This window comes from Podarcis vaucheri (genome assembly GCF_965113315.1).
Source record: "Podarcis vaucheri genome assembly, chromosome: 5".
Taxonomy (NCBI): domain Eukaryota; kingdom Metazoa; phylum Chordata; class Lepidosauria; order Squamata; family Lacertidae; genus Podarcis; species Podarcis vaucheri.
The window spans coordinates 69,238,966-69,264,928 of NC_138763.1; the positions used below are offsets into that span (position 1 = coordinate 69,238,966).

The 25,963-nt window shown below is 40.6% G+C and overlaps 1 protein-coding gene across 12 annotated transcripts in view; it reads right to left on the bottom strand.

Annotated features, from left to right (window-relative positions):
• PCDH15 (protocadherin related 15) overlaps positions 1–25,963 on the bottom strand; it is a 659,401-nt gene that overhangs the window by 11,694 nt on the left and 621,744 nt on the right. For 11 of the 12 annotated variants that reach the window (XM_082222007.1, XM_082222006.1, XM_082222001.1 and 8 more), the window contains 4 exons: positions 22,659–22,877; positions 17,599–17,709; positions 2,405–2,426; positions 581–619 (listed from right to left, as the gene is read on the bottom strand). In XM_082222007.1, coding sequence (XP_082078133.1) covers positions 581–619; positions 2,405–2,426; positions 17,599–17,709; positions 22,659–22,877 — 391 coding nt within the window. The remainder of the gene's footprint in view (positions 1–580; positions 620–2,404; positions 2,427–17,598; positions 17,710–22,658; positions 22,878–25,963) is intronic. The other variant, XM_082222011.1, reaches the window with a different exon arrangement.

A 25,963-nucleotide genomic window follows, 5' to 3' on the forward strand; every position in this document is an offset into this window, starting at 1 on the left:
GCCCCATAGGACGCACCCAGATTTCCCCTTCATTTTTGGAGGGGAAAAAGTGTGTCCTATGGGGTGAAAAATATGGTAATTCTGGCTTTCCTCATGTGGAGGATGATACTATGGCCTGAACCAAGTCTTGCATTTCATAACTAAAGCACAATCACTTATCAACATACTTTACAAAGAATTGAGGGTATCGTTCATGCTGCTAATGAAAGTTCTTAAGATTATTAGAGCATAAAGGGTGCTTGTAATTATCATTCAGCTTCTTGAGTATAGCTTTTAACACTGCAGTTAATTGAGTTATTTGGGACAAAAAGGATCTTGGGACAGTTTGAGTAACAGCAGAGAAGCTATAGAAATATGTCAACTTTAAAATCACACAACTGAAGTCAGCAGGCTCAGGTGCATGAAAATATCACAGTATTGCCAAATAACTTGTCAGCATAAATACACTAAAAAACAGATTTAAAAACTTGTTTTCTCCTTCAGTGTTAATGATAAGGAAGTGCCAAATGTATAAATGTGTGTCAGAAGGTATTCTATATGAGTGCTCCCAAAGTTCTAGAAGAAAGTGAGAAAATTGTACCTCTGGTCTGAGAAGGGACGGCCTCAGCAATTGTTGTTGCTGACAAAGAAAATTGGAAACAGAAACAGGTTGATGAGAAAGATATAACAGAAAATGCAAGTAATTTATTTTGAGGTTGAAGGGTTACGAGGTAACCTTTAAACCAGCATGACAACAGTAGTTTTGCTTATGACTCTAATGGCCAAAATATTGCTCAGAGCTAATTTAGTTCTACTCTAATGATGGATTTTCTCAAGGCAAAAGGGCAAAGCCACTTTAGATCCACATGTATTAAATTCAGCTTCGCTGCCCTGTGATTTGGCAAAGGTCCCAACAGGCCATAGATGTTCTTGGCCTCTAGGGAACTGGTTCCCACAGTTGTCAATATTGTCATCTTCTTCCAAGACATTTATACTTAGTCTGAACAGATTCCTGAGTCCGAAACACCTGTCTTGTGTTAGTTTTGAAGAGTGACCACATGTATCAATCAATCAATCAATCAATCAATCAATCTTTATTGTGGTCAAAGACCAGACAGGGCCACATGTATAATTGACAGATTTCCTCTTCAAAACTCACATGAAGAGTTATTTCTGGAGGGAAAAGTTACAATTAACATACTTTGGTGTCATCTATATATATATATAACTGAAGCTAAATGTGTATTTTGATCTGAGAAATCTGTTCTCAAGTAGAAAATGTTTATTGTAGCAGTTCTAGCCGGTGCTTTTTTTCTAGCGAAAAAGGTGCCAGAATGTACCTCCCTTAGAATACCCACCTGAGCCCAAAGAGGGTCTTCTCACCAGCCAGAGGTTTGTTGAGGCTGCTCAACTGAGGCGAAGGGCGCCTTTCCATGCCTCAGCTGAGCAACCTAACAAGCCCCCTGCCCATGCCACTCCAGCTCACATATCATATGGACTTCCCATATATCAGCTGTTAGCTGGGGGGGGGGGGGCTGAAGAGCCTCAGTAAAGCCCAGATGCCCATCCAGCTCGTGAGGACACCCGCTCTGGAGTCTGTAAGGGATTTCATCTTTGTGCTCTCAGGAGGGTCTCCTTGCGAGCCAGAGGTGCAGGGGGACTTTGCTGAGGCTGGTCAGGTCTCTCCTCCCACTTCCGGGGCCAGCACACTGTTCTGGCAAGTTCTGGTTCTAGCTCCCTGAGCCCATTTATCTCACAACTGCCAGTCCAACTGGGTTTTGAACAACAAATGGGAGAGAGGCTTTCATATATTCTTATGCAGAATGCCCTGTGCAGACCCTATTCATGAAACATTCCAACTTCTAATGCTCAGACACTAGGCAAGAATTCCTGCAAAAAAATTACTTTTTTGAAATATAATTACAGAATTTGGAAAGGCATTTCACAAAACAGGTACTGAGGAGATGCCAGGTGTGCTGTATTTGGAAATCCCTGAGTGGACTCCACTCCAAAGCTACAGGGAACCAGGCAGAGGGCCTTCTCGGTAGTGGCGCCCGCCCTGTGGAACGCCCTTCCAGCAGATGTCAAAGTGATAAACAACTACCTGACATTCAGGAGACATCTTAAGGCAGCCCTGTTCAGGGAAGTTTTTAACGTGTGATATTTTATTGTATTTTTGGTTTTTATGGAAGCCGCCCAGAGTGGCTGGGGAGGCCCAGCCAGATGGGCGGGGTATAAATAATAAATTATTATTATTATATTATTATTACTTGCGGCTGTGCAGATCCTCAACTCTCATTGATAATGCAGTTTAAATGTTGTGTTCAGTGAGTCAAATAATATAAAATGCAAAAATTATCCAAGCTATGCTGAAGAGAAAAAATGTAAATGGTAACTTCTTACTAAAATATAGGGTGTGTCTTACCTCTTGCTGTGCATATCCACGCCTGAAATTAAGCACAAGAAAAACAGGACATTAATACAGCTATTCAAGCTGTAAATATAAATATGCATTTTAACAATATCATTTTCTTCAAAATGTAAAGACTTTGCAATAGAACATTATGGGCCTCACAGTACATCCCACTGAATTCTGTAGAACTACCCTAAAACAAATAACATGACATATAGATTATGTTGCATCCTTATGAGGACTTTTCCTTGCTGTGCTTCAGGTTCCCAATCTAGAAGGTCCTTGAGACTTAATTTGGAACATGAATGTGGGAGGCAATCACATTTTCTTTGTTTCGCCTTTGTTTAAAAAGGGCATCAAAGGCATTAACATGAGGGTGGCTCTTGGGCAAATGCATTGGAAATAATGATCAAGATACAAAGAAACAGATAATGATGGCAACAGTATGAAAATAGGCCATAAATATCTTAAATACTGGATTACTGTGGGTTTCTTTGGATTATTACTGCCAACAGAATAATAAAAATGAGAACCCAAAATTGACCAAGGAAGGCAAGGTTCATTTGACATGGGCTGGGTACCATATCCTAATCCTAGATCTCCCAAGGAGATATGCGTAACTCTCTCTCTCCCCCCCCCTCCTAAGACTGCATAGAAGCAAAGGTGGAACATCTATTTGTAGTTAAAAGCTGCTGGCCACATGTCAGATATTCAAAAGCCTTCCCCTTGTATGTACTGCCCTTGGAACCTTCCGTAGGGTCACTTCAGAAAGTCAAGACACATCTAGGAAGATCTTCCATCAAATCCGTAGTTCAGATAGAACTGTGGTCGGAATGGAACATACTGAAAATCAGGATCTGCCCCTCAGAAATAAGTTTCCTGGTAGCACTTCATGTATCACAGTACTGAATAGCTTAAAGCCAATGGAGGGTTGGACCCAGAATTAGCTTGCTTAGAGTAGGTGCATTAATGGCTCTACAAGTTAGTCATGACTAAATTAGGCCCCATTGATTTCAATGGATCTACTCCAAGCTGGAGCCAACCAGGAGAAATTTCAAAGCAGCTTGGGAGTTTGGATGGCGGAGCTACAGGTCAGTAGTGGCTGCTGAGGTGGGCCCGGTCAGACACCATCACTCTCCTGGCTTCCTGACACAGTGGGTTACTGTGGAGGGGTGAGGTGCAAGGAACCTGGCCTTGTGGTGGCAGATTGGCTCTGCTACCGTGGACCAAGCACCCCCCCCTCCTGGGAAGTGCCAATCAGCTGCTATGTTGAGAAGCCAGGAGAGCAACAGTGTCACGTTGCTCCACTAGCTATTGGGTAGCATCCAATGTTTCTGTTGACAGAAGTCTTTCATCGGAAATTCCTTTTCTTCCCCATTCTACCTTCTATCAGTAGAAGGGAAACATTGCAATCCACTGAATGGAGAACTGTAGTTTGTTAAGGGTTCCAGGAAACTCTGTGAGGAGTACAGTACATTTCCTAAAATTCTTTAGTGTGGGGGATGTGCTTAAAATGTTTGGTGTGTTCACAGACGGAATCTTTAAATGACTTGGTAGGCAGATGACGATCCCATACACAGTTACTTCGGAACAAACACAATTGGATTTACCAATTGGGATGCAAGTAGCTGTGGCTTCCCCTACCTATTTTCTCTGATACCTTTGTTCCACCCCATGCTCCCCATTGTAGAAAGCCGGATTCAAAATGTGCTGCAGAGTGGGTGTGGCAGGCAAAGGGCAGAAGGTGAAATGGGCAGCTGCTGTGCTGTATGCCTGATCTAGCTGCCAAAGGGACAGCATCCATTTCCAGGGTGCAGTTTTGAAGACTTAACATCTTCTCACGACATATCCTACTAAATTCAAGGGGACTCAGCCCCCCAGTAACTGTGCATTGATTGCCAGATTAGGTGTTTAATTGCATGCTTATGGACAACTGGTTTTAGTCAGCTTTAAGAGCACTTAAGTTCCTCTGGACTGATCTCTTCATGTTCTGTTTAGGACTTACATTTTTTTATCTTGAAGCAGACATGCACACAATTATATTAAGGCTAAACTAGTAGAGAGGCAGCAGATGAGGGAAACAATTTAATGACACCTAGGGGGGAAATAAAGAAGAGTCTGGAGGATCACATTTAATTTTTAATATTACCATCTGCAAAGCTTTTCTATTAGCATTCAGCTTGTGTATTGGATTATCAGAGGTAAATTATTGCTGTAGTCCATTTGATAGGAAAGTAATGAACATCTAAAATGGAGATTTATCGCTAGGATTATCAATGACTTTTCAAAGTCTACCTAAGCAGTATTGCTTTATTCTTTTGTATGGCATGTTCCATTGCTGCCTCATGGTTAAAACTCTGGCTGGCTGCTGCTTCTTAGCAAAGTGGCACTGAAAGGAGGAAACCTGAAGAGCAAAAATGGCAGATAGCAGCAGGGGAACTTAACTTTCCCTTGTCCATTGTTCCACAGACACACCTTCACACAACCACTCCCACCCCAGTTGGCATGCCTGACTGACAGAAACATAGATCTGAAAGTTTTTTTTTTGGGGGGGAGAGTTGTTCGAGAGGCCATAATTTATAGGGAGAAACAGCGGGCAGGAGGGGGGCAGCTTAAGCCTTCTCTCACCTACTGATTTCCTCCTGAAAACCCACCAGTTAAGGTTTCAGGTACAGTATATCCTCACAATGGCAATATGGACCTGAAACCCAAGATGTGAGGAGTACTGGGTGGGCAGAAAAGACCTTGCCACCCACTTCCTTGTCCTCATTGTTATTCCCTGTGAATGCAACTTTGCAGAAGAGAGGTTGTGGTCCGGGTTTTAAGGCACAAGGTAGCAACAGAATGTGCAACTCCACCCACAGTCTCCAAAACCAAGATGGTTCAGATCCCAGGTGGCAATTCTCAAAAGCACTTCTACGTTTACATAGAGACTGGCAATAATACTTCTTCTGCTGGCCAGGTCGCAGCTTCCCAAGTCTCAATGATCATGTTCTAGATGGTTCAGTCTTCAGATGACGTTTTAAAGAGCTGCCACTAGAAGGAAGGAGCTAATTGTCTCTCAGCACACGCTTCTGTGATCCAATATTGCAAGCAAAATAAGCAACACTATTGCTTTAATTCAGGGATGGGGAACCTGTAGGACTCCAGATGGACTACAAGTCTCATCATCCCTGATCACTGAGCAGGCTGGCTGGACCTGATTGAAGCTGGAGTTTAGCAACATCAGAGGCCGGGGAACTGATATGCACTGAATTATATAGTGTCAAATAAAACTGTTCATAACAAAACATTACACAATAGTTATGTAATAACCGGCAAACTGTTCATAATAAAACCAAAATAATACTTTTTTCTCTCTCTTATTTTTATAAAACAGACCTCAAAATATTTTGGCAATGGTTGCCATGCTATTGCCCTATGTATTAAAGGAAAACTGGAGAAGAACCAATATATATAATATTTCTTATACACATGCAGTCGTTACTAGAAATCCTGTCACCACATTTTACTAGTCTCTTAAGTTGCACTCAATGTGTGCAACCAATGATCTTTTAGATAATTTGAATTCCTGACAACTTTGGTTTTCAATCTTTCTTTCTTAAAAGTAAGGCACATTTCTAATCATTATTGTTACGAAGACAAAAAACTTGAAAATGCATTTATGGTTTTGGCTAAATGTGAAAGCTACATTGTAATTCTAGTGGCTTGAAGGAAAACCATAGACCTATCTCCTGCAAACTGTCAACATTTCTGGATTACTATTCAATGAATACTAGTAGCTGAGCAAAAATCTCTTAAATCTCAAAAAACAAATGATGATATATAATCATGTCCAAACAGCAGCAGATGTCAGAACACTTTCTGTAAATATACACCCCTTCTGGATACAAGAAACATAATTTGCACAATTGTTTGCATACTGTCCTACAATTTTTTGGTGATACAGATTTAAAGGAGTTATAATTTGTCAACTCCGGTTACTGGATAGATAAATTCCTATGTGTATTTGCCTTACTCTAAACATATTTTAGTTGTTATCTTGTAGGAAACCCAAAAGATAGATCCAAATCAAAGGCAGTAAACAGAATGCAGAATTAGAACATGCTTTCTTGCAACTTTTGGCTCCTGAGATAAAGGTTTTACTATTTAAAGCTTCAAAGATACTGCCTATCTCTGTAAATGATAAATACACAGGCTCTTTTCAAATAGCTCATGGAAGGATCACTTGTTTCTCTTTAATCAGTTCCATTCTATCCTTGCTGTAAAGAGAATATAGTTTTTCAGAGTCCCTCTCTGGTCTCTGATCAAACAGTGCTTCAAAAATGGTTTGCCACTCAGAGCAGTGTCAGCTGGACTGAATTTTCAAGGGGCCTTAAAACGCCAAACTTCAGGTGTGCATGGCCCTCAAGGCTAAAAATGGCCAACTTCTAACAAGATATCTAGCACAGAGGACACTGGTCTTCTCAATGGCTTCAGACACTTTATGTTACATGCTGCAGATATGTGCAGTAGGAGATATCCTTGTGGTGCAATTTCTTTTACTCCTGTTTTAAAAGACATTGGAGGCACCAAAAAAGTTCATATATTTGCCCTTTACAAATGGCAGGAAATGCTAAAATAGGAAGTATGCGGAAGGGGAAAAAAACAGGATGGTTTCAAAACAAGCGGAAAAGAAGAGTAGGCCAGCCAGAAGCCATATCCACACCATACATTTAAAGCACCAGGTCTTCCTCTGAAGAATTCTGTCAGCTATTGCTTTAAATTTATGGTGCCTATGTGGCCTTAATTATGTCTACCTGAAAAGAAGTGGGGTGGTTACGGGTCTACCTGAAACATAGGCAAATGGCATCCCACCCCAAACAAAATGATAATTTATGTTGGAAAAAAGACACCATTTATGGCCCAAAAAAGCATTCTTTAGAATGACAGCATTCATTTCACCCAGGAGATTAGTCTAAACTTTGGCTGAACTAAAGAAACCTTTGTAAACAGGCTTCTTGTGTACTGGCTGACCCACTTGCATATGGAAGGTCACACATGATTAGAGATTCATTATCCTCTTGATGAGATCCACTAGAAACTAATTTTGAAAGGCAATGGCCATTTGGTTCTGAATAATTTAGTGCTTTGAAAAATATGTTCTTCAGTAATAGATTTCGCGTGCCCTCTCTGGTCTGCCCATATCAGCCCTTCAAACCCACATGACTAGCTTTGTTCAAGGTAGGAAGTGTAATGGAATCTAAACATACTACAGACGTCATAGCACATGGAAACTGTTTTTAAGGACCTCAACATGATGTAAGGCTCCATCTTCAGGTTTAACCTGAATAACAGTAATTGAGGCTGCAATCCTATATCCAGTTGCCTTGGAGTAAGCCTGGCGTGCTCTGGTCCATGGGGTCACGAAGAGTCGGACATTAATAAATGACTAAACAACAACAATAATAAGCCTGCTGGAACTTCATGAGGCTTACTTGCTCACAGACAGGTACATGTAATCCACACATTTTCACAAGGGCTGGAAAAAATGTCTGGTCTAACATGAAAAGTAAAAACGAAGATTATTTTGATTTTTGCTTTAAATTATGCACAAGGACTTGACTATGGGAGGGACTCTGCTTGTGTGATTGCTGATGCACCCTCTTAATAACAGGTTAATTTGTACACAGCCAAGGTGAGGAACCTGTGAATGATGTTGAGCTCCCAAGTCTCATCAGCTCCAACTGTCATGGACAATGATCAGGAATTATGGGAGTTGTAGTCCAATAACATCTGTAGGGCCCCAGGTTCCCTACCCCTGATATACAGCAACATGATAATTTCCCAGTGGGCTCCGCATCAAGGCAAACTGATCACGAGAAGCAGGAATGGGAAACCCATAGCCCTACAGATGCTTCTGGAAACAGTTCCTCCCTGGCTACTAGCATGAGGGTGACGTGAACTGGAATCTGACAGCAAACCCCTTCAGTATATCATCACCACTATTTTAATATATTCCCCACCCTTCACCCTAAGGTCCCAGGGTGGGTTGTGACAGAGTAAAGAGGTGAGTCTTCAGCATTTCCCAAAAACTGTACAGTGGTACCTTGGTTTTTGAATGTCTCGGAAGTCGAACGCTTTGGTTTTCAAGCGCCGAAAACCCAGAAGTAAATGCTTCCATTTTCGAATACGCCTTGGAAATCAAACGGCTTCCACTGAGCCCCCCCCATTTTCTCTATTGAATTTGCAGTCCGCCCTTTGCGGCTTGGTTTTTGAATGTTTTGGAAGTCAAATGGTCTTCCGGAACGGATTACATTCGAAAACCAAGGTACCACTGTATAATGAAGTTGTCAGATGCATCTCTATGGGGATGGAGTCCTACAGCTTAGGGGATGCCACAGATAATGCCCTCTCCTGGGCCACTCCCCCTAACCAAAAGTTTTAGGAGGGTGGTGGAACTAGCAAGAGGGCCCCGTCTTGTATAGAAGTATAGGAGATAGTATGTTTCTGAATACCAGTTGATGGGTAACGTAAGTGGGAGAGTTCTGTGCTGCTCATGCCCTGCTTGGTGGCTTCCCCTACACATCTGGTTGGCTACTGTGGGAACGGGATGCCGGACTAAATGGGCCAGCGGGGCTCTTATGCTTTCATGTGTCTTTTGGGGGGGGCACAAGTTTCTCACCCCTGCTTTAAAGGCTGCCCTGAACTTTCCATTACTTAAAGGAACTCGAACACTGTATGGCAGCATGTTACAGTATGTTGATAAGGCTTGAAAATTTAGCTACTTATGCAGCACTGCAGCATTTCGTTCAATTTCAGTGCCATTCTGAAATAACAGAATGAAGCGAATTGAAACTTACAGATTTAGAAACCTCTTATTTCAGGAGTTCCTGCTGTTCCTGAAGTCATGCTATACTCAAGAGTGCTCAAAAATGTTAAACTTCTGTTGTAGCAAGAAAAGAAAATGAATTGATTACTGTACTCACTACATAGCTGGCTATTATTGCTACTGATGACATACGCTGGACCTGAAATAAACTCCACCTTGAATAGGAGACTTTATTAAGCACAAAGCATTTTCTAATGTGTCAGCAGAACTCAAGTGATGAAGTTTGCAGCGCTTGGCTCTGGGACAAAATAGAATCTACCTTCAGCAATTTTTGATTGAGCCATCCATACTTGTCCCAAGAGCCACTGGAGAAAAAGCCAGACGGTGAAGAAAAGCAGCATATTTTAAGACCTTTAACTAAAGTACCCTTGTAATTACTTGTCTGTGCATGACTGATAATATTAGCCCAACAAACTGGCTTTAAGCTTTTAAAGTTCACTCCAAATACATGCTTTCTTTTGACACTGTTCATTAACACTTCTCTTAAATATTAGTTTTAATATAATTATTCTGATTTGAAGGGGCAAGAGGAAAGATGTGATGAGATGAACTCACATCCTAATCAGGGTACAACAGCAAAGATCTGTGTTTAAATCACCCACTGTCATTTTCTTTCATGGAAACAATATCCAGAGTGAGACTCTTTTGCTATGGTGTTGAAGAGGGGAATCAATGCTTTCTCTGATGGAAGTCACCTTGTTTCCTATGCCCTAGATCAGTGGTATGCAACCTAAGGCCCATGGGCCAGATGCGGCCCAATCGCCTTCTCAATCCAGCCCGCAGACGGTCCGGGAATCAGCATGTTTTTACATGAGTGGAATGTGTCCTTTTATTTAAAATGCATCTCTGGGTTATTTGTGGGGCATAGGAATTTGTTCATTATTTTTTCCAAAATATAGTCTGGTCTACCACATGGTCTGAGGGACGGTGGACTGGCCCACAGCTGAAAAAGGTTGCTGACCCCTGCCCTAGATGGACAGAAGGTAGGACATTGGAGAGTTTCAGTAGATAACCAAGGGTTTCTGACTCACTAATTGTTCAAGACTAGCAACAATTTAAAAATTGCCCCCCCTTCTAAAAAAAACCAGGCTACTGAAATGAAGAAAGCTGAGGGGGAAAACCAAGTGGATTTTGTGTATTGCAGACCTGTGAGCTCATTCTTGATACTGAAAACAAATCCCTGGTCTGTGAATATGATCAGAGGTACCTTGTTCCTTATTTTTTAAGAGAATTGCCCCCTTCCACTGCCAATCACTATTTTACACCTGGCTCAGGTTGACGGACCTCTGCATTTTATGAAAAACTGCTCCTGAAGTCCACTTTCCTCTGCAAGCTAGTCTGGTGCAGTATAGACACCTCTCTTCCCGGGGAAATGTTCAGTCTCCATCTCCCCAGTGCTATTCCCATGATCCAAATAATTCCCTGCCCCTCCCTCTGCTTTTTACCACAGAATGGCAGATATTTGCCTATATAGCTCTAGCTTCTCCATCTATTTTGGCCTTTAGCCTTTTTTCTTCTTCTAGCTTGTCATGTATTCAGAGAGCCAGCTACCCAATTTAATAAAATTATCATTTAAGAAATAGGTTTCATTTGGAGTACTTCAAGCCAAATGCCTGCAAAATCTACCCCACCAAAAAACCCGCACACTTATAAATCCCTCTTTTTGTAATAATGATTCAAATTACTTTATTAGATTTGATGAAATTAGGGGAGGGGGACTTTCTGAAAGAAATATGCTGAGCAATGTAGCATGCAGAATGAGGAAACTCTGTGTTTTAATAGGAATATTTTCTTTCTTTCTTTTTTTGTAAAATGCTTTTTACACAAAATAAATTACAAACGTGAAGTCTTAGAATATGCAGTGTCAGTATATGAAAAAGTAATGAAAGGCATGCTGTGGATTACAGAAAGAAGGAAGAGAAGGTGGAACGACAAATCAGAAAACCTTTATCAACACGGCAAGCCTGCCATCCTCTCCAATCTACAGAACAAGATGATACGTTATTGTAATAACTTCAGCTTTCCTCCCCCCCTACTTTTTTTTGCTGAGTCTGTTTTGCTTGCTATCTCTTGCCTTCCAGTGACATCCAACATCTTACAGTGAAAAGTTAAGACCTCTCCCCTGGTGAACATTTTAACGTGAAAGCAGTAAGACACCACAACGCCTCTTTGCATTGCAGGGTAGTTGCTTTGCTTGTTGATACAAACACTTTTGACGGAAGGATGCCCCCCTCCCCGATAAACAAAAACATCCCCATTTAGCATTGCATCTGAGCTAACATGTGCTTCCAGTCCACTGATTTTAGTTCTGGAATGCCTCCTCCTCCACCTAAGAAATAAAAGCAGTACTTTTTGAAAAAGTAGATAAGGACAGCACTCCCATAGGGAAATAAGCATCATAAAATTAAACCATCTGGACCAGCTGAAGAAAGGTGTTATTATGGATTTGCAGGTTTGCAAAGTCAGGAAGAAAAAGCGGAGAAAGAGAAGAGAAACTCTCAGTGACGATGACAAAGCAGTTCTGTGGATCCTGGGGTCCTGGGCAACAGGTTTGCAATGGTACCAGGTTATACATCAGGCAACATACACAGGTTTGTCATAATGCAGTGGACTGCGATGGGAATCTTTTTTCAAGTTCCTCCACTATGCAGCTCAAGTTTCCATTCTGCTGGCTGTGCTCAGTCTCAATCACCGTTTGTGTACTTGGTGGTTCTGGTGTTGCAACTGGCCTCAGCTTGGCGATGTGCTTAGGTAAGATGTGGTTTTTGTCTATTTGACTATACATATTGGCCACAGATTTTTCAATATCTGCTAAGTTCTGGATGTTTTTAAGAATCCCCTTCAGCTCCCGGCGAGGAGGGTCAGGTAAATCAGGGATGCAGACCACTTCTTGTTTGGAGGGTGACTTGGTGTGTTTTGCAGGGGAGAGGAGCTGAGTGCTTAGAGTAGAAGACGACGACGATAAGGAAAGGCTGGGAGGAGGGGAAGGAAATGGAAGTGGCAACGGGGGAGGAGTTGGTGGTGGGGGGAGGGGAGACGGAGGTGGTGGAGGCGGTGGAGGGGTTTTTGGTGGATCAGGAATGATTTCCATTGCTTCCACTGTAGGTTGACAGGGTAAAAGATTTTGGCGAGCTGGAATTTTGATCCTAAAGGAAGGAGGAATGGGTTTGTGAGTTGGTGGAGGGGACAAACGTTCAGGAGCATCATGGTGAGTTATGATCACAGAAGGTATAGTAGACGTGTCGAGTTCAATAACCTCAGAGTGAGGACTGAGGGAGGAAAAAGAAGGTGAGAGATGGACAGGAGATGGAAGGAGGCTTTCGGTAGACAACTCAAGTGAGCTCTCTCCATCCTGAGTGCAGCTGCTATGTGTCGGTGAACGCAAACTTTTCATATCTCGGGATCTCACTTGTTTCATTTCCTGCAGGGCCTGCTGTTCAAACTGCCTTGCTTTCTCTTTGACTGATATCTTTGTGCCAATGATCTTTTTGAAGACTGGGCTGCCAACGTCGGCTCTGCGGTGCTGAATCCCTGCCCTTTCCTTCTCTGCCCTGATTCTCTCCTGCTCCCACTGAACTGGGTCCATAATGACTGCCCTACTCAAAGCATCAGAAAGGTGTCTTCTGGGAAGACGAGTTGGTAGAGTCCACGCCCGATGAATGCTTCCCAAAGGCCATCCCAACAGAGAATTTTTCAAGGCTAACTTTCTGGGAGAAAAGGGGGACAGAAAATCTTTTCTCTCTGGCAGGACCCCAGAATAAGCAGAACCCTGGGTCGCACCCTCCATGTACAGAGGGTTCTGAGTTGTCAATGGGTTCTCATCAGACAAAAGCGTCACATTACTTGCAGATTTGGGGAAGTTATTGTTCAATGTTCCATTGATATTAGATTGCTTGTGGGCCTCAATAGCACGAGAGGCAAAGCTGCTTATAGCCCTCTGACGGTCCCCTTCTTCGAAGACTGACTTTTTTCCCCTGCTTTGTTGAAATTGATAGAGAAGAAAAAGACTTGAAAGAAAGAAAATAATGACAGGTAAGGAAGCATGCATAGAGATTGATTTGAATGAGAAAATATAATCTGAATGCTGTGAACAAAAAACAGTGACGTCTAAAGCTTTCTAAGGATATCTAAGAATCTAGAGCTACATGTAATTAATCTATATGTAATTAAGCTACAAACACAAGACATTTATTTATTTACTAAGGGAAGTGGTTCACTTCTCTTACCAAGGGAAGGCAAATAAGGTAAACTTTGATCTTCTTAATTTAAACAAATGCCTTTCAAAAGCTAATGCTTTTTTATAAATCTGAATTTTCTCCTGAAAGCTCAAAAGCCATGACAAAGAGGCATTGTGTATGAGATCTATTTCAAGGAGTGCACATGGTGTCTAGGTTCTTGCTTATAGTAAGTGGGGATCAAAGAAATAAAAATGACAGGACAGTAGATTGTGAGGGAAGTTCCCAGTCTTCATGTTGAGAGCTGCCCCTCGAGTCAATATGCCTAGGGGCACCTATATGAATAAGAACTCAGTTGTAAATTATTGTAAACATAAGGGTCTGGACTGGGATGTTTGTTTTGCAAATGGGCTAGAACAGTCCTTATGGTCACCAAAACAGCTGTTAATCCCTGTTCTATCTGAAACATCATGGATTTATGGTAACATGCTGTGCATATGCTTCATATTCCTAGTGGGTTCAGGAGTCTATTGCTGTGTTCATATGGTGAGTAGTTGTAAGATTACGGGGTTAGTGTGGGATGAGTCACTTCTCAGCGGCATCCCCATGGCAGTTGTGCCATGTGGTCTGCTTGCAAGAGCAAATGGAAATTGTATTTAAATGAGTCAACCCATTAAGCGATACTCCTGTGCAAGCTCCACTCACTTCACTAACAAGGCCCTTTCAGGAGCTGTGGTTGGCAGGCTATGTTCTATGCTCCCTATAACTCAAATCCATTTTGGCTTAGCCTAACTGCAGACATGGTGAAATGAAAAGGCTACGCTTTGGTGATTTGATGATTGCAAAGCTTAAGCTGCTCAATAGCGATCAGTCCCATTGGCATTAATGAGCCTTCCAGTAAATGCACGTTTTCAGGTTGCAGCCTCTAAATTTTAGAGGTGCCAACAAGCTGAAGGGGATAGAATCTACTCACCAGAAATGTCTTCACATGCAGTGCAATGACAGTGCTTTCAGTTCCTTAGCCCTACTTCCCTTTGGAACGTAGTACATTGAATGATTTAGAAATAAATGTCTTCCAGTTACTACATTACTAGGAAATAATTGCAATTCTCAGTAACAAAAATCAACTACTTTCCCCATCTGCTACAATATTACCCGCAATGGTTTGAGTTTACTTACTGATGCCTATGTGTCCAAAGACAGAGGAAAAGGAAGAAATGAGACATGAAATGAAATGAAATGTTAGTTCATGTATATGGTTGTGTATATTATGAGTAAATCCAAAGCCAACAATGAGAAAACAAGAGAAAACAAGTAGAATGAGTGATACGGGGAAAATCAGAAAAGCAATTAGAAGCAGATGTCCTCTTCAGAGCACCTATCACAGAAGCACTGGCACTTCAATTTCAAGTTGAAGAACTTACTGAAGTGATACAAGTTATTGTTTTGCACAAAAACAATTTCACCAATGAGGTTTAAATACAACACAGTTAAGCAAAGCAAGGCGTTCTTAATCCACAAAGTCTCTCAGTAACTTCTCTGGGCACAGCAGGTTTTCTGAAGTAAGTCCCATTTCTAAAAACAACCTCATTCCACTGCCATCTTCATAATTGGCTCCCAGTGCAGCATAGAGTGCTGGGCTGCATTTTGGACTCTTTGGATTTTGAGCTCTATCCGATCTATATCTGGACATTAGAACTTCTGTACATGCATACCACGTTCCTCACGCCCTGTGACAACCTTGCCCTCCCTCTTGAAACTCTCCCTCCCTCATTACTGGGATTTTGCACTCAATAATTTTTAAGGACTAAACAGGCTGAAATGTTATGAAATGTCATAAGTAATGACATTTTCTGGGCAAGTGACAGTATAGTGATGATAACCTTTCGTACAATTTCCACTTTAATGCAGAAGTTAATAAAACACATACACACACTCTCTTGAAAAAGAACAACAGATTAATTTATTCACATGTGCTATTCATAAATGTACAGACCCTAAACCTGGTGACCACACACTTTCCTTAATTTTTTTGTTGAGCACTATCCAGAACTTCTACATGAGGTGCAGGAGTGGTCATTAAGTTCTGATGTATATAGCTACAATCACAACCCATTAGAAGAAGAGAGCTTCCTATGCTGTGGTACAGGTGGATGGCATCACATCCCTTACAGGGCCATGGACTTATCCGGCCACATACTAAATAATGGAAGATTACCTCCTGCATCACCCATGCACTAATTCCTGGGCAATCTAGATGTTCCAAGTTTTGTATGTCAAGAATGCAATTTTCTGGTTGAAATACCAGCGTGCTTGAATATCACTTCCATCATTTACAGCTGACCCCATGGTGGATTGACTCTACGCCATAAAATCCTGGTGTCAGAACCAGCTTCATAGTGTGAGTAGCGTGTCAGTGAAAGCAGCAGTACAGAATCCTGGTGCTGTGACATATTTTGCTTCCTCCAGATTTAACTTGTTTTGTCTCCGCTCTGATGACATCACTGGCTCTGCTCCCTCAGATCCTGAGCTCCCTTCCCTAGAACTTGACCTGGCTCTGACCACACTTTCTATCTTTCTGTCCTAGGCTGGCAACTTCCCTGGGCCTTGATAACCAACCCTTGACTCTTGCTGACACCTGAAAGTCAGATTAACTGGCATGTCACTCGGGATACAGTGACCAGTGAGAAATGCTAGGACCCACAAAGCTCATGGGCTATCAATCTCCCCCATTCCAATTGTCCGAGGATGTGGTGACTCCTAGAAATTGTGCAACAACCCTTCTTGGCACAGGATCTGCCTGGGCAATCTTCCCACCATAGCTTGTCTCTTCTCACCATAACTCTAAGCAGGAATAATCTGCACAGAAGGGGTAGCCCAGACCCAATAAGCTGTGGATCATGAAAAAAAGGTATAGTATTGCCAAGGCATGGCTTGCTGCCCAGGTATGCCCACACATGGAGGCTTCTACAGCCAACTCTCTATTGATGATACTGAATGCTGGATCATGCCCAGCATTTAAAAGCTGTAAACTATTTCTGAAATGATACGCTGTTGTCAAACATGTTGTTAAAGTGGTTTTTTTAAAAAATGCTTTGGAGAAAATTATATGATGCTTTTTGAGATACATTTTCCCTGGATGCAACTGGCACCAGTAACCCTGAGCAAACTTATCCTTCCCATAATTGCCTTGTATTTAAACAAACGAGCAAATGAAAACACTCTTCCTATGTTAAAAAAGGGGGGTAATCATAAAGACGTTTACATGGACTAGATTATAAGACTTACCAGAAGAACAAGGGCAAAAATGTGCAAGGGCAAAAATGTGCATTGTTTGATGTAATAGCATCTCTTACCACAGTAGACAGTATAATCAGAGTAACCTTGGGCCTCAAATGCGTTCCAGAAACAATCAATGCTGAATTGACCAACATTGCTATGACCAAGCCATTTTGCAACCTCAACTTCAGGGACTGAATGTGGCCCTCCATGGATCTCTATGCACCCTCGGGATCTTCCCCAGGTCACATTTATTTCTTGTTTAAATATTTATAAACCACATTTTCATATATAATATCATGTCTTTCATTGATCCTGTTCTGTGATGTGTTACCAAACTGCGATAACATCTCTTGTTTGCTTGGGTGGGGAAAAGTGTGGGTGGGGAACACAGAAACCTGTCTTTTACATGGCTAGCCTGTTGCCTATTGTACAAAAGCAGTGCCTTTTCTTTCATTTGGGGAAACTCGAAGGTACACAGTATCACGTTGTTGTTGTTGTTGTTGTTGTTGTTGTTGTTAAAAAGTGTGGCATTTACAGTAACCACGTCATGGTGAGTACTGGCACCTATTTTTCTAGAAACAAAAAGCACTGTACAAAGGTAAGGGTTACATCTGTTGGTTTGGCTATTTTTGCCTTTGGCTCTGCCCACCACTGGTATTTGGCTGTCTGGAAGGTTGATCATGTTGGAATGTGGCCCCCAGGCTTAAAACATTTCCCCATCATAGATCATAACCTTGATGTTTAAGCCACCATGAGTGGCTTGTTAATTCTTCCCTGTTCTTGAATTTACGCAGCAATGTCAACTGTAATTTCTGAAGCATCAGAATTATACTTTGAATTGCTAGTATTTTAAACCGCAAACATCACCGAGGACTTACATGGTGCTGTCGCCGAGTTCTTCATAGAGATTATGGGCAGGAGTGCTTGCTGGTTTGCCAGCTGGTAAGGCCATCTGGATTCGAGCCGTCTTTGCACATTCTGCTTGTCTCCTTTGGTGAGTCACATGGAAAGGAAATGGAGAGTGTCACACATGGTCTCCCACCAAGAACACATCAGCCGCGACAGCCCCCAAAGGGATATTTGTTGCAGTTTTTCACCTCGTGATTGGTGACAATACTAAGAAGAGAATTTGAATGCACCACATGGCAGAATAAAATCTGGCTCCTGAATTTTTTTTATTTGCTTCTGACATACTGTATGCAACTCAAGTTATGATAAAATATCCTTTAGTGAGAGTTCTGAAAGAGTTTTAAATATCACCTCTCACTCTTGGAAATGGATACCTGAGATACCTAAACATGAAAGCAAATGATGTTTTCAATGGAGCTTATTTCCAAGTAAATTTAAGAAAAGATGCTGCATTTGTGTTACAGAGCAGATAAAACCAGATTATCTCAGTGTGTTACTGCTGACCTAAAAATCCATGTATTGATTAGTCTGTGTTAGGAAAATACACCAGGATTTATTCTTAAGGCGATTATACTATTCATTCCTCTGTCATTGCTAGCCATGTTCAAGATTCAGCAGTTTTTAAGGAAATGTACTTCCTTTACACACACAAACACACCATGCAGTACAACACGACATCTATCTATTTATCTATCTATCTATCTTGATAACTCTTATCTTACACTATACAGGCTATATAATTAACCTGTCTCTTTTAAAATCTAGGCATACTCTGATATATGCCATTTTCATAGTTTAACTTTATTGCTTTCCGTAGGAATACTTCAGCCAATATTAAAAGTGGCATATGGAGACCTGTATTTCAATATGATCTCTGCTTTCAACATGCAATAGCCAAGGGGTGGAAAATCTGGGGGCAGAATGTATCCCTCAAGTTCTTTCCATCTGGCCCTTGGGATTTTTCCTCGGCCACCCTCCCTCTCCCCAGGCCACAATCCCCAGTGATATTTATTTATCCTATGTAATGCATTTGAAACAAGGCCAAAAATAAATACTTACTCTTTAAATCTGTTTTGTTATGCAGAGTGATAAAACAGAGAACAAAAGTTGTGAGTTTCACTTAGTAAAAATAATTCACATTGTGAAATCTAATAAACTTCATAAGGCATTAAATTTAACTATACAAATCACATTAGGGCTAAAACATTAATGGGTTAGTCAGTTAACAGTGCAATCATATATGGCAGAAATGACCAGCAGAATCCGAGACCAGGGAAAAGAGGTGGTGGAAGAAGATTGGAAAAAATTTAAGAACTATCTTAAGAAATACTGTAAAATTAATGAGTACTAGAATGGCGCTGGTTTTATAAATTAAGGGGTTTACAGCTGTAAAGATTAAGACTAAAAAGAAGAAAGGAGGTTATAAATCTGAGAAATCTGAGAGTAAGAATTTGCTGAAAAAAAGTTTGAAATTAGAATGCAGTAAGGGGAGGTATGGGGGAGTCTGGGAAATAAGTTATACGAAAATAAGGATTTGAAATTATACATGTTTTTGTTTAGTTTTGTGTTTGTTTGTGTTGCTGTGTTTGTTAAATTTTTTGTGTGAAATCTGAATAAAAATTAAAAAAAAAACCAAACAAAATAAACAGTGCAATCATATAAAGGTCTGCTCCGAAGTAGACCCTGTTGATTTCAATGGGATTTACTCCCAAGTAAATGCGTATAGTACTACAGTCTTAAGGAATCAATTAATAAACTAAACAGGCACCACTGATCAGGCAATGCAAATTAAATTAAGCATTTTACTATACCCAGGAAAACCACATATAACAAAACACCATCTTAAGAGAAGAACCACCATTCTCATATAGGAGTTAAAGTACGGTATCTTCTGAGACAGCAGCTGGTGTGTCATATAAATGTCCTCTCTTTAAAATAAAACAGCAAGCTTTTCTCCTTTAAAACAATCACATGTAAATTGGCCACTGTTCGTGGTTAAGGAAGAAAGAGCTTAACCCCAACTGTAGATTTAGATGACACACTAAGTAAAACCTTGGCTTTACTGCCATGACACACTCAGCTAAGGATTGTGGAAGAGCAAAGTGGCTGCAAGCTCCTCTCTGGGAGCCTCTATGTTCATGTAGTCCTATGAAGCCATAGTTCAATTTATTGTGGTGTGCAAGCAAATAGTTTACTGGTGCACTGGGCTTAGGGCTAAGAAGGCATGCAAAGGTCTTCAAGTGGCCCTATGGAATTTCCAGCAGTGAATGGGTCATGCTTTGCAGTTGTCAATTTATTACTTACGGGATTTTTTTTTTAAAATCATTGTAATAATGTGATTTGCATGAAGAATTTCACTGGCTAAAGACAGTCTACAAAAGCCAATGTTTTGTTTAAGTCGCTAATAATAAATTTCCTGAAAGCATCCCAGATGGAGATTGCAGTCTTATGGAGAAGTGGTCACTTGTTAACTATGAAAAACTGGCATGATAGGTTTGGAAGACAGTGCCTGTAAACAAACTAGCACAACACTGCAGAGTAGTTAGAGTCAACATTATCAGTGATACATTTTATAGCTGGTCTATCTTAATTTCTATCATTAATTCCTCACAAGAAGAACCTAAAACACTTTCACTTTTTGTTTTGTAGAGTTATATTATTCTGAACTTTATATTGATATTCTGGATTTTCTTCATTTAGCCATCATGTCACTGATCATCTCTAAGATTTAAAGATGGCTGTGGTTAACTTCACAAATCTGTTGCTGTAATCAATCCTATATGTTTGGCATTTATAGATATATTATTTCCAGTGTGTAATGGGGGCGTGTGGGTCACTTATGTATTTTGTCTCTCTCAATGTGGTATTTGGAATGTTTTGATTGTTTGGTATTGTTTGGTTTTTTTTTAAAAAAAACAAAAACAAAAAACCCCAGTGATTAAAACAGCAATTCCAACTAGAGTTGTTGCTTTCAAATGTTAGGAGATGAAAAAATAAGTCTTACAATTACTTTCTGAATTCAAATTATAGATATAATATAAAGGAAATTAAAAATAATAGCAAGTCTGTTCTCCAGTTTGAGGGCCATTTAAAATGTGCCACTCTACTTTTATTAATTCATAATTTGTGGTTCACCATTGATTTATTCTTCAGTACAGGATACCAAAATTTCAGAGGTGCCACCTAATAGAAATGAGCAGCAATAATTTTTGGGGTTATTTGCAAACTATACAAGGAGGCACTGAGCAGTGCTGCAACACTGTTATTTCACCCTGGAAAACAAGTAGTGTAAAATTCATTTAACTTTACTGTGCTTTTTTACAATCTGCAAAAATTAATTCATTGAATATTAAGCTGATCAGTGGCCTGGAAAGTATTGAAAAATGTAGCTATGACACACACACACAATTTTAATATAAACCAATTCTTAATGTTTCCATTTTATGTGCACCAATGATGACAGTTATGTTCATTTGGCTTTAATTCTTGCATTAACTTGAATAGTTATTTTGCTAGCTTTGATATTTGGTGATTAAGGCATAGCAAAACCTTAGGAGAAGAGGATAATACACATATTTCCTTATTATTTTAGTACAGATCACAGGTGACAGGTACACAGGAGTACTATTGAATATGGCTTTAAAAACCATCAAGGTATTCTTATTCTTATCCTTATTAATCTTACTAAATCTTATTAGTTGCTCTTTCACAAAAGAGGCATGAAGCAACTGACAGACTTTGTAATACAACAAAATAGTTCAAAATACAAACATTAAAGCCAGGTATAAAAGCCAAAATAAATCAAAAACTTAAGAATCCACACATGCAAAAAGCAGGTTGAACACATCCTACTCCATTAAAAGAGATCTGGAGGGCGGCAATACAAAAATGGGCCTTTTCCACGGTGGCTCCCTGGTTGTGGAATGCTTTTTCCAGGGAAGCATGTCTGGATCCCTAACATCCTTCCCCCCAGGCCTTTGGCTAATTAAATTATCTATGGCCTTTTAAATGTGCTAGTGGTGGGGGAGGGTTATTGCTTTTGGTTGTTACTATGGTATGTATCCTTGTGTTTTCATATTGTAAACCTTCCAATGGTCCTCTGTTGAAGGGTGGTACATAGATTTAATAAATAACAGTAGCCACAATACTAACATCAACAAACACCTAAAACATTCCAAATTAGGGGCCAAAAGCCTGGGTAAAAGGAAACATTTTTTGCCTGGTGTCTAAAATTATTATTGTTATTATTATTTATTGAATTCATACTGCACTCTATACCCGGAGGTCTCGGGGCAGTTCACAGAACAAAATCAAAATATAAAACCACAAAATATATAATCAGAATAAAAACAACCCAATAACCTCTCCCCCAAACCCCCCCCCCCACATTTTAAAAGGGCATAGGAGCATTCTACAAGCAGGGAACCACCACTGAAATGGCCCATTTTAACCTCCTGCACTTCCTTCGGAGGGATCACACAGAGTAGTTTAGAACTCACAGGAAGGAAGTAATCTGAAAGATGGAGGGGGTGCAAAAAATCTATGTTGCAGCCCCTGGAAAAAAACTGGATTGCTGCACTAATGATCCCTTGAAGCATACCAGAAAGGGAGAGGCCTTTTTCAGAACATGATGAAAGGGTGATCAGGTTGTGTGAGAAGAAAAGGAGAAGGTTTGGTACCTACAAGGCAGCTGATGTATGCTGAATAGAAACCCATAGTTCATTTGGCTGAATTGTTAGTTCTTCTAAAGTCTTGGGAACAAACCTGGAACCTTATTTGCAATGTGTATCTTCTACCTTTTAGTCCTGGGCCTTGCCCCCAAATGGTGAGCCTCGGTTTCAAGGAGGGTAGAGCCTTGAGTTTTTCTGTAAATGCTCTTGGTGAGGAAGAGAGACAGTGGAACCTGGAGCCTAAATAGGAAGGGCTCCTCAAATGTGTATGCTGGAAATGTGATCAAAAGTATGAAACCTGCCACCAAGCACAGCTCAGTCTTTCATCTTTGATGTATACAGAATGCTGGCATACTTACTGTTTGTAGCTGACCATAACTATTAAAATAGCAGGCATGCAGCAAAGGATGATGATGACAGCCAGAGCCAGCAAGGCCCCTTCTGTGTAGCCTACGGCTTGGGCCTGCTTCTTGACATTGGCCACCACATCTGGAGTGCGGATCTCCAAAATACGTCCTCCTTGCCCAAGGTACGGCTGGAATTCTTTATTGATATCCAGGAGTTTGCCATCCAGAAATCTTGAAGATTAAAATAAAATAAAATAGCAAGTAAAACAGGCAAGATCAAGCTGTCATGTCTCTTCTTCAAATGTGATGCCTCCTCCAGATGTTTTGTAGTGGGAGTTTTAGTCCAAAACATCTCAAGGGCACCATGCTTGAGACGGCTATTGTATTCCTATTTAGGGCTGCACTGGACATTATTTAATATTTACTCCAATATTAGCATATTAGACACAGATAAATGATTATTGGGAAGAAAACAGAAAAGTATTTATGGGGGGGGATATGAACATTCTGATTTCCCCCCAGTGCCCTTTTGTTTCGTGATAATGATTTTTGTGCATGCGGATGACAGTTTCCTCTTCCTTCTTTGCCTTCTCTGAACCACATGCGATCTCACTGCCATGGTGGGATGCCTTGCTTGGCTCACTGCTTGGGCTGTAGTGACCCACCAGATTGCTCTTTAGAGGGGTGACATTTGCAATGACAGCATCAGACATAGCATCACAACAAACCTACATTGTCATTGTTAATTGGGCTGAACAGCATCAGGGGCAAAGGGGGAGGAGTAAAATGGAGCCAAGACACGATGACCCCCGAAAAGAACCAAAGGGGATCAAACAACACCGATGCAATGCAAACATGATCATAATAATGAGAGCCCAAAAGACCACTTAAAAACAAGAATGCATTGCAAGGTGTAGATGCTGTTCTGCAAATGGGCAGAACATCAGGAGACTCAGTGTTCCCAACGTTCTTTCTGAACTATACCATGGGCCCATTGAAGTTAATGGACATAACTAACTTAGGTTCATTTATTTCAGTGGGTGAACTCTGTGTAGGACTTAGTTGAATACAACCCCATTAGACTAGCTGTACATTCAAGTGTAATGCAAGAAGAAAGCCTCTCACTGCACACTAGATGATGCTCGTGTATGCTAGATGTCATTTGTACTGATGAAGAACATGAAGGAATTTTGCTTGGCTGGCAGTATACTTTTGGGAGATGTAACACTGCCTCTCCTAAAAATTCTGTAAGCAATTTCTGTACAAACCTCTATTTTAAGGTTTTTATAGCTCAACTGTGCATATTCCACTCCAGATGAAATCTGGCATACTGTACAAAATGAGACAGGGGACCTTTTTTATTTTTTAATGTCACATATTTTTACGAAGACAGTTTGCTTGAGAAATTTTCTCTCTCTCTCGTGTTTGTAGAAGATAATGCAGGCACCTAATATTTGGTACCTAACAGTGACCTTTTCCTGGTACTAGTAATGGAATTGCAATGTAGCACACAACTGGAGTTACTTTGGCAAATAACTTCATATGCATCTTCAGGACACTCTCAAGTCAGCACTCAGTTCAAAACTGCAATTATATAATTGATCACAAGACTTTGCACACTTAACTGGAAGAAAATGTCACTGAAATCAATGGAACTTCCTTCCAAGTATGTGGAGTTGCAGCCAAGAATACCAGATAAAATTATGCAGGTTCATTCTGTGTGAGCACTTCAATTAATGAGAAGTGAAACAATCACCTAATATCCAGTGACTATAGACTGTTGATATACTGAAATAGGGAACCATAGCCAACTTTATGAACTAATGTTCAGATCAGAAGACACAGTGTATACCTGGCAGCCTGAGGAGTCCCATCCCTAAACCCAGTTTGGGAAGAAGAAGAAACATGAATATGTTCTCTGGATTATGGAACTGCTTTAAGCACATATATGTTTGTTAAAAAATGCAAATATATTGACTATGGCTATTTAAAACTTGCTGCCTGACTGCTACAACAGACCAGCTCAAGTCTCCTGATGTGACTAGACAGCTGTCTTGCTTTTTTCAGAAATGTTGCCATAAGCATTGGGTTTTTTTTGGTCTTGCTGGAAAGCTGTCCTGCCCCAAGTAGATTATGAAACTGAGCCCCTTCACTCCTCTCTTGGTAGGAACAGGACATCTGCATAGTCACATCTAAGTTTCTCTTTACTGTCATACAGCCACATTTTGTCCACAGTGGGCAAACTATTGTTTGCATAGTCAAGATTTTTTAAAAATTGTGATCTCCAGTTCTGGTCTGCAGACAAAAGTGGGTTGCATAAACTATGCTTTGCTGAGAACCAGGAAATATGGGAGGATATAAGAACCCATGAAGGGAGGAGAGAGATACAACACAGGGCTTGTGTCCTTTATTTACCTCTCTCCATTTTCTCTCCCCCAAATCACATTCTTTCTGCTGTTCTCCATTCCCTGAAGGACATTCCTTGAATCAGGTCATGAGGCATGGAAAGAAGATAAAACAGGTGTCTGAAGAACCCAGCTTACTCTTCCAAAGGACAATGAAAGCCACCTCTAAGATCCCCCTGCAGGATCTGCTGGGTAAGAAAGGTCACAGAATCCCCTTCAAAGCTTCTTACAGCAGGATTAGGTGATGGAAAGTACCAGTTGGAGTAGCTTTGGAGATTAGGATAAGAATCTGAGCTTATCTGAACCAAACCTCTGGAGGTTCCCAGCCACAAGCTAAAACATGTTAATGCTTCAGATTGAAACTCTCACTTCATTTCCCCCCTTTACTTTGCTAAGCTGACACTCATTCACCTCTACCCCAAAGCCAAGGTAGTATTCCCTAGGATTTTGCTGATTTAAATTTTATAAAGCTTTTGAAGAGAGGGGGGAAAGGCTGACTGTGCAAGCATAAGAAAATTGTTTAATTAGGTTGCTTCTAAGCCAACGTTAATCGGTAGCTGTTCAAAACAAGAAACCACACACTTTCTTAACTTTTTTTTTCATGTTAACCTTCTTTAGTACAAAGTCTGTATATTAAATGAAGGAAAAATGATACAAGATGATTCCTCAGACCTGCCTTGGGGGAGGGGGGTAGAAGGTTGGAGAGAACAACCAATTAACACAAGATGCTAAATCTCTAAAAATTACACAAAGTTGAGGCTGCTGTTAGTGCTGATGGTACAGAAACAGTTCTTTTTTAATATGTGCTGTGATTCTGTGTACATTTACTTGAGAGTAAAACATCTAGGCTATTGGGTGCTGCAGCTCTTTGGGTGTTCTGATTCACAATAAGAAGAAGATGTAGCTGTATAG